The sequence below is a fragment of the Malaya genurostris genome, chromosome 3 (genome assembly GCF_030247185.1).
Source record: "Malaya genurostris strain Urasoe2022 chromosome 3, Malgen_1.1, whole genome shotgun sequence".
NCBI classification, from domain to species: domain Eukaryota; kingdom Metazoa; phylum Arthropoda; class Insecta; order Diptera; family Culicidae; genus Malaya; species Malaya genurostris.
Window position 1 is genome coordinate 183,298,726 of NC_080572.1, and position 14,741 is coordinate 183,313,466.

At 36.5% G+C, this 14,741-nt stretch overlaps 1 protein-coding gene across 5 annotated transcripts in view; it reads left to right on the top strand.

Moving 5' to 3' along the window:
* LOC131438450 (rho-related BTB domain-containing protein 1) overlaps positions 1-14,741 on the top strand; it is a 120,421-nt gene that overhangs the window by 92,437 nt on the left and 13,243 nt on the right. For all 5 annotated transcript variants that reach the window (XM_058608475.1, XM_058608478.1, XM_058608479.1 and 2 more), the window contains exons 3-8: positions 2,721-2,824; positions 2,928-3,333; positions 3,400-3,581; positions 3,674-3,826; positions 3,890-4,007; positions 13,478-13,615. In XM_058608475.1, the coding sequence (XP_058464458.1) occupies positions 2,721-2,824; positions 2,928-3,333; positions 3,400-3,581; positions 3,674-3,826; positions 3,890-4,007; positions 13,478-13,615 (1,101 nt within the window). The remainder of the gene's footprint in view (positions 1-2,720; positions 2,825-2,927; positions 3,334-3,399; positions 3,582-3,673; positions 3,827-3,889; positions 4,008-13,477; positions 13,616-14,741) is intronic.

Below are 14,741 nucleotides of genomic sequence, written 5' to 3' on the forward strand. Positions count from 1 at the left end.
TTAGATTGTATCTGGATACGACTTCCGGTTCCGGAATTAAAGGGTGCACTCAAAGAAAAAAATCAATTTCAAGAGCGTGTTTCTGTACATGGCGATACAAAAACGAACCCAGGTAACCAATAAGCACTAATAATGGCATTAAAATAGCCTTTTATGAGCACCAAACATGCTTGTTGCTCTATATCTGCAATTCAAAAGCTCATCTGTTGTAAATAAATCAGAATACAGCTTTCAGAATGCACACCAACCATATATAAGCATTATCTATGAATAGCCGTATATTTTGCCAAAATCGGCCTTAATTCAGTCTCAAGTGCGATTAGCGATTAGCGATTATTTGCTGTCATAATGCGGCATTAGTATGTGCTTATTGGTTACCGGGGAATAAAGTCTTTAGAACTAGCCCTATAATTCGAACAATGTGTAGGGTAACGGAGGTATTTCTAATGTATTCTGGTCCAGTGTACATATTCTGGATGTAATCAAAATGAAGTACACCCAAACCTCCATTTACCTAATAATCGGGGGTTCGTAAATCGAATTATGACGTAAAAAAAGTTTACGCTGTTTGGAATTTTCAACGTAAAAAAAGTTTTCCTTATGTATATGTAAAGACTGTCCCAGAAAGTATGGACGCACTTTGATTTCGCTGTAAATAATTCACAAGTGTTAGATATTCAAATTTTATTCGATATACTGATAATATTAGACTACAAAAACAGAATATTATTCTCAACATTTGCTACTTAGCCATTGTAGACTAGCTGGCGCACCTTCTTGCGAACGTTCCTCATTAAATTCCGTACAGACTTCTTGGCGACAAATTTTGACACTTTTCTCTAATCTTTTTCGAACTGTTGAATGGTTTCGGCTGCCGAGACATGTTTCCTAAGATGTGCCTTCGTTAATGCCCAAAATTCCACAATTGGTCGAAGTTGTGGGTAATTTGGTGGATTCATGTCTTTTGGGACGAAAGTGACATTTTTGGTAGTATACCATTCTACCGTTGATTTCGAGTAGTGGCAAGAAGCAAGATCTGGCCAGAAGACAACAGGATCCTTGTGGCTTCGAATCATGGGTAGAAGTTTTTGTAAACATTCCTTGATGTATATTTCGCTATTCATTGAAGCAGTGGTGATGAAGGGTTTCGAAATCTTACCGCAGCTACAAATTGCTTGCCAGACCATAGCTTTCTTACCAAATTTTTCGACTTCAATCGATGTGTCGGACTGGTTGAACCCTTGCCCTTCTCGCACCGACGAAAATGACGATTCAAATTATATTTTTGATGTTTGCCTTTCTCATATAGAAAGGCTATGTAATCACTGTGAAACCCGACTTTTGAACCTAGGCCCTGAGGAAGTGTCATATACTATTCGACTCAGTTGGTCGAGTGCGCAAAATGTGTGTGTGTGAGTGTGAGTGTGAGTGTGTGTGTGTGTGAGTGTGAGTGAAAAATATGTACTCACTTTTCTCCGAGATGACTAAACCGATTTTCACAAACTTAGACTTAAATGAAAAGTATATTTGTTCCATACATTTTTTTTAAATTTGGTAGAAATCTCACTTCTGAGTTACAAGGTGATGAGTCAAAAACCTGAAAATGATAAAGTTTATCTTCATAGAAAAAAATGTAAAGATCTAAAGTCTGGTAAGTTGAAGGCCACAAAAACTCACGGCGGATATATCGGTCCCCAAAACCCGGTCGGAAGTAACAGGAATTGTGATCAAAATATTCAAAAAGGAACTAATTCATTTTTCCCCGTGACGGCTCAACCGAGTAGAATCAAATGAAAGGGCTGTTTAAAAGTTCAAACCGTCACAAAAATTTTTTTTTTATTATGTTGGTTCGAAATTATTGGCTAGTTTACGCCCAAGCAAACTTTTCTATTTATATTCATTGAGCAGTTTATTTTAGAATACCACAGTAACTCATTTTGTCCCGGGTTGGCGGTTCAATGCATAGGGCGCTGGTCTTACAAACCAGTTGTCGTATGTTCGAGCCCCGACCTGGAAGGATTCGTAGTGTCAGTAGAATCGTAGCACCAGCCATGCAATGGTGCTGTACACTCTGAATCGGCTGCGAAGTCAGTCGAAACAGAAGATCAAATTCCGCTACAGGAATGTAATACCAAGGCAGTAACTCAAAGCTAACTCAACAAAATCGATATGGGACTGATATGCGAATATAGGCAATACGATTCAAAGAAAAATTAAGTCAACCAGTTTATTGTAATATGATATTTTCAACAACAATTCACGACTATAAAAAACATTTATTTACGCTACTCCACCAAAAAAAAGTTCCACAGTACAGGTATGATTTTGTGTCATGAGCTTCTGGCAGGACCAAACCAAACGGCGGGCAATACATTACTCACCCGCATTGCTTTGTTTGTGGTAGCTCAGTCTGTTTCCACGTTCATTCTCATTCTCGTCGCAATGACACGGACATGCTTCGATATGAGATAATTTACGACTTTTTAGCACATTCTTAATAAGCTTCATTTCACTATCGGTTTCTTTCTTCCTTTTTTTTCATTTCTGTTCCTCTGCCGGTATCTGCGTGTCGGTTCTATTTTTGACCAACGGCGGGCGACGGACGCATCATCGACGCAACTGACGTTTGTTTTCTTCCGCCGCGGGCGTTGTTTCTTTGTTTGTTGTCACACCGGACGAATAATGAATTACGAATTGCGTCCTTGCACTGGCCAACACAGGTACTGGAGCGATCATGGGAAATCGTAGACGGCGTCAACGTTTCACTGAGGCTGTGGGACACTTTCGGTGACCACGAGAAAGACCGACGGTTCGCCTACGGAAGGTATGAATTTAATTAGGCTTGAGGTGTCTAGCACCTCGGTTAGATTAGTGGGACTAAATTTCAAATGTTTATCTGTTTCCTCTCTTTCTATTTTCCTCATTAGATCCGATGTAGTGCTGCTATGCTTCTCGATAGCTAATCCGGTGTCGCTGCGCCATTGTCGGGCCATGTGGTACCCGGAAATACGCAAATTTTGTCCAGACACACCGGTTATTCTGGTTGGTTGTAAGAATGACTTGCGGTACATGTATCGCGACGAGACTTACTTATCCTACTTCGGGGATCGAAGTCCATTCGTTCGAGCGGCACGAAAGAGCGATCTGGTGATGCCAGACGAAGCTCGTGCTGTGGCGAAGGAACTCGGTGTTGCTTACTACGAGACGAGTGTGTTTACATATTTCGGCGTAAATGAAGTGTTCGAGAATGCTATTCGGGCAGCTCTGATAGCGCGCCGGGAGCATCGGTTCTGGATGACTAATCTGAAGAGGGTTCAGCGACCTCTGCTGCAAGTAAGTTATATTCCTGTCATCTTGGTATTATAAACTCAACAATGTTTTCTTTCTCGTTTTCCGCAGGCCCCATTTCGACCGCCTAAACCTCCGCCACCAGAAGTGACGGTCATAACCGGCACTCACACTAAAGATATGCTAAACATGTTCAATTCACAGTGCTACACAGATTTAGTATTAATTGTCGGTACTATACGTTTTTCCGTACATAGATTTATGTTAGCTAGTAGTTCTAATGCATTTCATAGGTTAGCATCGACCACTGTGGCGCCTAGGCGCGAAATCTGACCGAACCAGTTGCATTACTGAACTGTTTTCTTCCCACCCTTCGAACGGTTAGGTTGCTAACGATGGACATCTCCGACATGGGTGCCCGCAGCAGCAGCGAGTCCAGTATGGTTAGCTCGACATTTGGCGAGTCGACGACGGCCGATTTCAACGAGGATACCGAATGTCTCATCCGAGCCGACCAAAACAACAGGGGTCCCAACAGGTGAGCAGCGTCGTTTAGACCGTTGAGATGATTTGGTTTTTACCAAAATTATTTTCCCGTTAGAATGTGGGAGCAGTTGAAGCGACGGTCCAGCTATCAAGCTTTGCCAACCGTAGAGCCGAAGAAAGATCTCTATCGTGAGTTGCACCATCCGGTGTTTCAAAGTATTAGGATATTCCAGGTGAGTACGGCCGCAAACACCAATTATGCTTTATTAAAATTCATTTTTCCGTCATTCCTAAATAATTCTCTAAAGACTATAGCCGGGTAAGCATGTGAAACTTGCCCACGAAGAGAATTCACAACTTAATGCCGTATTTGAAAAAGGTTGTACTGGAGACAGTTTTCCCCAAATTCCAACTCTGCCCGTTTGACGGGGTTGGGGTGGTTCTATTTATTTTCATTTTATTTAAGCAACCGCTCCAACGAAAAATTTGAAAAATCAGGGATGCTTTAGGGAAAGGCTGGAAGGTTTACATATTTTTTAAAATTTTCGGAGATAAATTTCTGGCATCAAAATATACTACAAAATTTTTAAACTTATTTTTCTAAACTTCAATTTTTTGTACCATACTAAACGTTTTAGAAATAATTCAAAAATTTCTGGACACGTTGAAGTGCTTCGGTGTCATATTTTTGAAAAATGTGGAAAAGAACAATATTCGAATTTTTCTAAAAAAATAACAATCAACCATGCGTCTTCACAAAAGTTCTGTTGAAAGGAAACGCATGATGCAGAAATACTAGAACTAAGTTCCATGCGTTTCGTTCTAATAGAGTTTAAAACCACTTTCGACATTTTCATTTATGAAACAAGCATCCACAAAACTCGGAACCTCGAAGTTCATGAGTGATTTTTTGTGTCAGCGAAACTTGATGATGAATTTTCACTCACAGTAATATCGCTAAAGAGATAATCGAAAGGAAGAAGAGTCTCCGATGATATTTCGATGCTGAATTTCCACTACGCTTCAGTTTGGCACCGAAGTGATTCATGCAAGATATAATTATTATATTTTCATTAATAAAAATATCTCTACTGAATAAATACACAACTTAATCGAAACTGAGAAATAATGACTGCAATATTTTCAATGCACGTAGGGTGGTCAATATAAAAAACAATATCTTTGTCACATTCCAACCAGTGATTATAACGACGCAAGGCTGCTTCAATTCCAGCTGAATTACACTTTACTATTTAGATTGAACCCAATAAAATGCTATTTGGTACGAATTTGATTCATGAAAGTAACAGGAGTGCAGCATTGTCAGCATGTCTTGAACACTGTTGAAAGGAAACGCATGGTGCAAAAATACTAGAACTAAGTTACATGTGTAGCTTCAATGGAAACGCGTGATTCATTATGATTTTTTTTCGAAAAAAAAACAAATATTTCTGTCGTTCCATTTTTAGAAAATACGAAACCGGAGCACTTAACCATATTCCAAAATTATTTATTACTAACAAAAATTAGAGTGGTCCCAAAATCGGAGGTGTGAAAAAATATGTTTCAAGATTTTTGAGTATTTTTCAACACAATAAATATATATCCGAAAAAATTGTAAACCGGTAATACCTGAAACATTTCTGATTTTTTTCTAAATTTTTTGGTGTAGCGGTAAATTAGTAAAAACAAATAAAATGAAATTCAATGGCATTGCTGTTTGCATTCCTTTCCGACTTTCAGTTTTGACCAAATAAGATATAACTTTTAAATGTGTCAAAATCAGTGTTGGAAAAATCATGATCAGAAAAAGTTAATTTCACTATCATTCGTGAAAAAATCAATTCAAGTGATTTTCTAAAGAAAACTCAGTGACTGAAAAAATCACTTTCGATATTTTCATTCATAAAACAAACATCCACAAAACTTCGAACCCCGAAGTTCACAAGTGACAGGAATGACGAATTTTCATCACAGAAATATCGCTAAAGAGATAATCGAAAGGAAGTGATTCGTGAAAGATTTAATTATTAAATTTTCATCAATAAAAATATCTCTAGTCGCGATTAAGTTGTGAATTTACAACTTAATCGCAACTGAGAAATAATGACTGCAATATTTTCAATGCACGTAGGGTGGTCAATATGAACAACAATATTTTTTTCACATTTATTTACTTATTTATTTATTTGAACCCGATAAAATGCTATTTGGCATGAATTTGATTCATAAAAGTAACAGGAGCGCAGCATTGTCAGCATGTCTTGAACACACAGCTTAACATGATTTGTGATAGTTTTTACTATCATTCGTACTATTATAATTCACAGTACTTGCTGCTATTATTAATGATATTACTTCATCATGTCGGTAGTGTCGAATAAATTTCAAATACATCACCATTATCGATTTGCTTATCAACCACCCTACGCATTCTAAAAATTTTCAGAAAGGTTCAATTTTTATTCATCGGCGTTTCACCATTCATCATGTATCATATATTCTGCAAAGGGTTGAGATACAATGGCTATAAGAATTCAGTTCCCAAAAATCTTCTATTCAAGAATCATAAGATATATTCAATGTGCGAACTTTTTTCTTAAATATCACCAAGCAGAATGTTCGCTAGTAAACTTTTCACAACTGACTTTTGCCATGTGAAATCAGTTTCAGTGAGAGTCTCGTTTCCAAAAATTAGTACTGAACTTTTTCTGATCTTTTTCCCAACACTGGTCGAAATACGTTTAATTCAAATGTTAATGCCGCAATAAACTCGTTATTGTTCTTTTCTTACCAATGCAAGGCAGAAACGGGTGAAAAACATCATCTGACTTCTGTCCAGAATATTCTTCAAATCATTTAGGGACAGTAAGAACCGTAGTGAACCTAATGACTTTCTTGCTATACACCCAAATTTGATAATGAATTCCTGGATCTGATCCTTTGCTTCCTATTCAACGGATAGTTCTCAAGAAACTGTAGCACAATTCCATTCCGTCTGATTGTGCACGAAATTTATATTAAATTTTAAATTTCAAAATTTCAAAAACTCTTTCAAGATCTAAAATTACTACTTTACTACTCTAAAAAGAATACTTCCAATTCAGCAAAACAAAATAAGATTGATCGGAGATTTTTTTAAAATATATGGTTGAACCGCAATCAGCATATTTTTAAAATCTTCAAATCATAACTGTTTCTCGGCTAAAACTTCCATTATCTTCTCTTGCAGTTTCAGCATGTTCACATGTTTGTAATCTGTTCGTTGCATATCTCGTGTTGATTATCTTTGGGATTGGAGGAATACTCGACACTTTTCACGATTCTAGCACAATCCCTGTTCTACTGACTATTTTTATTAACATCTTGGTAAAAACTGAGGCAGCTTCTTTGAATACATCTTGTATAACGTATTCAATACTTGAAGTTGTTATAAACTCTTGAGTGTTGTTCGAAAATTCCCATTCAGAAACAACGCAGAAATTTTTAAACAGTTGTGTTAAATTATCTGTGACATTTCGTTTTTTTGCTGTTTTTTTTTCGTTTTTTGCATGCGCTCATTTACAAATGAGACAGTAAATAAACGAAAATGAGACAGGGTTTCTTTCTTTTTGATAATTTCTGACAATTTTTGGCACTAACACCAACTATCATATTTCTGAATTTCTACACCTTTTCGATCTACTTCACCTACGTCTTTGTCCGGCCCTGCTGCAAACGGTTCACTGAACTGATTTTTTTTCACTTGCGATGTGCATATCTCAACAGTTAAAAAAAGGCGGGTGGGTAATGTCAGAGACATAACTGGATGTCGTGAATACGAAAACAACTGACATGTTTCTCAACACTTCCGAATATCAATTAGTTGATCAATTGTATGAAATATGCAAGCATTCCCTTTTTTCATATTTTTCGCAAAAACAAAGTAGGCTTCACTTGATCTCGATTACTTTGAATTTCACACAGCGAGAAGTGCACAAATCTAATCAAACAGTTCTAGATTTGCACTAAACTAAGGTTTTTTACCTTCGATTTGCGAGCAAGAAATTCTAATAGTTATTTAGAAAACTTTTAGAGCCATCAGAACGGCTGATTTTGTGTGGTGCTCCCCACCGTTGTCCTCTTTTCGTTGGTTTTTCACCAATGCAAACAACTGGCAGGTGTGACGTAATCGCTCTTGTCGGAAGCGAAACTAGCTTTGCAAACGACACACAATACATCTGCTCGCAGTGGCGATAGAAGCCAAACTGATCCAATTTTTGTTGAGAGGTTTCTTTTTCGGTGATCTCGTTTGTAACTTTTTCACTAATGGGCGGTCCTAACGGCCATAAAAATAGCAGCATATAAAATTTTAATGTCGATTACTTCATTTTGGATTTGCATTTCATTGAAAGAAACTATCAGGATGCTGTACGGGATTCATTTCTGCCCAGGCTTCCCAAATGTACCGCCGCGCGACATTATTATTGAGGCTGTCATGCTACTCTTTCCATGACAGCCTTGTGATAGGTTTCATCACGACAGCCCTTAGACAAATAGTTCTGTACAGCCAACGTTGCCGTCATTCACTTCGTTCGACAGTTCATTCCATCTCAAGACATTTTGTCGTGGTCCACGACAGCCGAAGAAACAAGAAGTTCTCGCTATTGCGACAGTAAACTTCGGGTATCAGTCACTGCGTTGTTTCTGTCGAGAGCAAAATATTACTCTCCCTTGACCAGGTCTGCGACAGTAGCCGGTGGTCGAATATATTTCTCTAGGTTTGATATTACGATTCGAGGCAAGCATGTGTGTTTTTAGTTTTGCCTTTGGTGATTGCTTTGCGCAGCGGTTGATCATTGCGCATAGCAGTCACCGTTAAGGCATTGATATAATTGATATATAATATTATACGAAACTGGTTTTAGTAGTTAATTTTTATATTTTGATCGATCTTCTATGAATCGATCGATCAATGAAATTCAATAGAAAGAAAAAATTGTTTTCAAGAAATTGTATTCATAATTAAAGAGTAATGTATTTCAACAGCTGAGACAGCTCGGTTGCTCATTTCAGGCAGTTTACAATCGGTTTGTGGGCTGTAACATTCATAGTGTATGCTCGTACTGATGTGCGTGGAGCATTATTTTCATCCTCTTTATCTCTTCCTACAGGATAGTAAAGGCGCGATCGTTCCTTATACAAAAGTGTAAGAGCCAATTGAATCAGATTTTAGATTTATATGTAAACGGTAAATAAATGTTCGTAGCGAAAGATATATTCAAATCAAAGATTCCGTATTCGATACTCGTTAGCGTCCTGACGTTAGCGTTAGCGTTTTGCATGGCCAGTGCTGCAATACTACGGACATTCTTTCAAGTCAGGACTGAAACATACAAAACCTGGCTCGTTAAGTTCGTTATACATTGAACCACCAATCGAATAAAAACCTTGAGTGCAAATTTTGGAGTCGGAATTTGCAAGGCAAAAATCATTCAGAAACATCTTATTTTCAGGTACCGTACAACAAAGCTTTGAATGCAAAAACTGAATGAAAAAATCCGGTTCTTTCAAAAAACATGTTTCCAAGCGTGGAATGCAGCATGGTTGCCCGTAACAGATTCGAATGTTTATTTCGTTTTATTTAGAAAAAAAGTTTTAATTCCCCAAGTTTGTATTAATGTCTTTCTTGAGTAATATGGTCTCAAGCTTTCCAAGTTATCTTCTATTTATGAATAGTATAGTGTTTCTGTTACCCTGGAATATATTCCAAAATACATATCGGGTTTGGTACGGTTATTTATATGATATAGGGTTGTGCTGATAATCTGCTGAATCATTTTCTTCCTGTTATGCATAGAATTATCTTATTTCCAGAAACGGTATATTAACTATTACATTGTTTTGGTCATAGCTACCAGAAGTTCGCGACTTTTACAAAACTCGGTTAAAGCGTATCTTTCATCAAGCAGAAGCTTGTGTTCAGTATATTTTGAATTCTTCAACTTAATGTCGTTGTTTGCCACAAAACTTGCTATAAAAGTAACTGAGGCCCAAATTTATAGCTGCAGTTAAAAGGACAATTTCATGCAAACTTCTAGAAGTATCTTAATCATTTCCTCTATGTGCTTTTACGCTCAATCCAATTTTGGAAATGTAGATGTTGCAATCACGAGCCGCACGCAGAAGAAGATGCGGTGCATTGAAATTTCAAACAGCACATCCAGTTTATATGCGCTTGCTACAATTCTCGTACACATTTTTGTGTTTTCTGTTTGAGTCGGCTCTCACGCCCTCACAATTCCGGAACTTCCAGAGCGAACATGGGATCGGAAAAGGAAAGTTATTCGTGAATAGCGAAGCGAACTATTGAATTTAGTTCGGATCCGACTTCCGCAGTTACAAGTCTAATAATTTTCTAAAGTCTAATTGGCTTAGTAGCTTGTGTCCGCATTTAAAAAAATCAAACGTTTGGAACTATAAATATTGTAACTAAATAGTGAAACATTCCGAGAGCCGAGTTCATTGCAAATATTTAACAGTTTTCTTTCTGAAAAGAAATTATGTTCTGAAATATGAAGGTGTAAATCCCCGGTGAACGACCACAATGAGGTTTGAAACCGGGAATAAATAAAAGATAGAATAATAATAATAACAATAATAATAATAATAATAATAATAGTAATAATAATAATAATAATAATAATAATAATAATAATAATAATAATAATAATAATAATAATAATAATAATAATAATAATAATAATAATAATAATAATAATAATAATAATAATAATAATAATAATAATAATAATAATAATAATAATAATAATAATAATAATAATAATTATAATAATGATAATAATAATAATAATAATAATAATAATAATAGGAGAAACAGAATTTAAGAGCAGTATATGACATGAATTTGTCTTTCATTTATTTAAAATTCAAAAATTAAATTATTAAATTCCCACAGAGTAAAATAATAGTAATTAAGTTAGTAGTTAGTTGAGGCACACATATCAATCGTTCCCCCGGGCCCATTAATACGTTGAAAGCTCGATGAAGTGAGTCGAATGGTACATAACATATGTCTTTCGAGGCCTCCATTCAAAATTCGGTTTTCAGAGTGACTACATCAGTCTCATCTAAAATACCTCATAATTCAGAGGTTTTAATTAAATGATTTGCGATTTGAAAATTTCTTTTGAACTTTTCTTCTCAATCCATTCACGAACAAAAATTCTTAATGTGCACCATCAGGAAAAAGACACATAAACAACCATCTGTTGAACTACTTTTTATCTGAGGGCTCCCCCAATCAACTTCATGGTTGCGGACCCTGTATTTGTGTAGAAGGTACTAAAAGATCTACCACCTCAACGAAAAAGAGCTCAATTACAAGGTCCGGGGAGTACATAGAAACTAGCAATGGGAAAGTCAATTTAAGTCAAATATTAAAAGGCACTGAATATCATAAAAAAAACTTCTAAACTTTTTTTCTGGTTTGGTGATGTTTATGAAAACAAGAGAGGTTTATTGAAGATCGGTTCTCAAAGGTAGTAACAAATTAAGAACTCAACGTTTTCATATTCTTATTCCTTCAACTGCTGGCAAAACCTATGTGAATGTTAAATGAACAACTAAATTTAAGCTATTAGTTGATTGATTCTTATGTGAAAAAGAACAATTGAGAATACTAAATTTGTAACAAAGTTTGGGGTAAACCAAAAAATTTGATGCTTTTGGAAACATTATGGTTTAATAATATTTTTCTTTTTAAAACACTTTTATCGAAAATCTGAAAGCACTTGTTCACATATAAACAATTGGTGGAGTAACGTTAAATACACTAAATAATTAAATAGTTGTGAAAAGTAGCTACGATTCGATACGAAAAATCGAAACGTTATTATTCAGAATAAGGGTGCATAAGACATTTTCGGAGTATTATTAATGAATGGAAGTGTATCTGTTTCTTTAGGAATAAGAAGGAAGCACTAAGGATCAATACTTTAGAAATTCATATATATGAGCCGTTACACAAAACTCAGTGTTTATCTTTGAATATTCGTTAGCTATTAAAATTCATTGCCTCAGCCGACAGTATATATATATAAATCTAAAACAATTTTTTTATTTCACAATGGTAATGTATAATAAAACCCTAACGTTTCCTGCAAAGGTAATCCCAACAACGCAATCGTATGTACTAGTACCGTTTCATTGAGGCAACCGAAATAGTACGAGCGCACTTTTAACCACAGCTCGTCTCCAGAAACAGCCGGTTTATTGCTTCAAGAGACATTGATGAGACAGCCGTCTCGCGACAGCCCTTCGTAACAGTAATTCCCTAAAAATCAAAGGATGTCTTCAATTTTCAAAGGCTGTCGCCGTAACAGTTCATGCGAATGAGCGGACATAAAGAAACAGGATACAAACAGCCCGTTCGGTTTGACTACTCTCCGGATAGAATACTCTCATCAATCTGGCGAATTCAAACTGTCTCAGTGACAGCACTCATTTAGGCATGCGAGCGCTGTTGCCATTACAGTTCGGCATATGCTTCACACATATTGTAGACTGGGCTTTCGACTTTGCGCTCAGACAGTTCATGCTATCTCGTGGCGGATGTCATTGAAAAGCAGTACTGCTGGGAAGCCTGTTCCTGCCTTTCAGAAGGACCAAATTGTGGAACTCACTACAATATTAAGCACTGTTCGGAACAGTTTTCTCAAACGATTTGTTGTACAGCAGCAGATATTTTGTTCTCTTTCTCAGAACGCGTTCTGATTGGCTGGTGTTGACATGGGTCAAATGAGACAGGTTTTTCAATAGTGTACTTTTGGAATACTTCAATGATGTTGCTATACACGTTTAAGTTGAAAAAATTCGATTCTATTGGTAGTTAAATTATATAAATCCTTTCACAGATCACTAAGATATGAGTTTTCAAAACAAGAGAAAGGCAAACGCGCCTTATAAATTATCCTCTTTCATACTCGTTTATACAAAACATTTCAGATAAGTTTAATTTTGAATTGTTTGAGATTATGTCACACAACTGAAAATTTTATCGTAAAAATGTGATCATATTACCGATGGCATGTAGCAAAAATTATATTGATTCGTTAGATACAACAAGAGATATTCACGATCAAAAACTTATCACGCTCTCAGAGGATCTATTTTGAAAAGGCGCCCCATAGTAAAGTAAGTCGTATTCACGACAAAAAGTCTCTTCTGTAAACATATATAACTCTCAAAAAGGCTAATTTGTAAAATTTTCTCCGTCGTTGTTCACTTTTCGGTGTATTTTGCTCCAATACAAACGACCAGCAGCTGATGTAATGGCCCTTGTTTGAAGCGAAACTCACACTGCGAACAGTGCATGAAACAAATCCATCCCGCAGCAGAACTACTCTGAGTGCGGATTGATTTAATACTGAAGCAATTTAGCGTTGTGTGAAGCGTTTTCTATTTACGTGATTTCGTTTGCAGCTTTTTGGCAAATGGGCAGTTTTAACGGTTAGAAAAATAGCAACACACAGAATTTTGATGTCGATTATTTCATTTCAGCTTTGCAAATTTAGTTTTTATGCAATAAATTCAATGAGATTATATATTAAACTATCTGTTTTTTAATAATTTCGTGTTTACTCTTTATCACTGATTCAATAAAATTTTTTTTTGCTCATTCGATATTTTCTCCCCGTTGTAGATCGAGAACGGAAAACATAGCTACACACAAACGCAAACCATCGTCTCAGTGAGTAAACTAATCACACCGCAAGCAATGCAGCAGTGTTTGAAGTTCATATACACCGGAGCGATCGATCGGGAATGTCTCGATTTGCAAGTAAGTGACTCAGTGATTTGACGGATAACAAAACCATTTTCATTATGCAGCAAACGCTTAGGTCATCTTTCAGCTAGTAGCCATTTCCATCACAGTTTCTATTTGTTGGTCTCTCGCTGTCAAATCTTCATATACATGTCTTCCTTCGCCATAGCTTTTAGACCTAATGTCCGACCACCCATCAGCCAAAATTCCTGATTCGTCGCCTATTTTTATCTCCTATAATCTGTCTTTTTAACCTTTTGTCTGTCTTATACGTATCACGTTCAATTTTTCCACGTTTATTTTCAATTAGCCAACAATTAGGCAACTAAAACTCTCTTTTCTTAGTGCCACCCAGAAGCAAAATGGAAACGTAATAAATCGTTCCCGATAAAAGATAAAAAAAACCCGCACTCATGCCTACTGCCGCCTCCTAAGCATGTAGCACCGTCACAGATCGGTGCCTTGGCTCCTTCCGGTTTATCTATAAGATTGATTAATAGTAGTTACGAAAAGTGAAGTTTGTTTTCTTTTTGCTCTCGCCTCCGTTGAATAAATTTCCCAAACCCAAAAAACACAACTTTCCTTTTGCCGTCGTTTGTCTTGTCCGGTATATCCTATTTTGTTTAGCGGTGTGCTATTCCGTTCGTTTCCCTTACGTTTCCGTCTAACGATGTCACTGGTATTATTCAGTTCATGTTTAGAGAGTAGATTGAACCATTTTCATGCATTTTAGCCACATTTTCAACTCAATAGTTTTTAAGCATACGAATGTAACGTTTTAATGCAATTGGTACTACATGACCGATGGTCATTGGAGTCGTTTTTCGGATACTTGCGGATGGATCAGTTGGCTTTTACACCCACAAAACAAACAAAAAATTACGTTCTGCTGCGTCTGGAATATCTGGAATCGATTGATCTCTCTAATTTTACAAACGGTTTCCCCAGACATTTATTTAGCTATTACGTCGTCGTTTTGCTTAAATTACGCCATTGAATCAAAGATATTTTTGGTGCTGCTGTCTTGCACCCCGTTGGTGGGTATAAATTTGATTCCTGCTGCAGCTGGTAGTGCACCGACCGCAACTAGAACGATTCGCTCTGGGGCTGACCGAACCGGAATAATCTCATCTGTATTTCG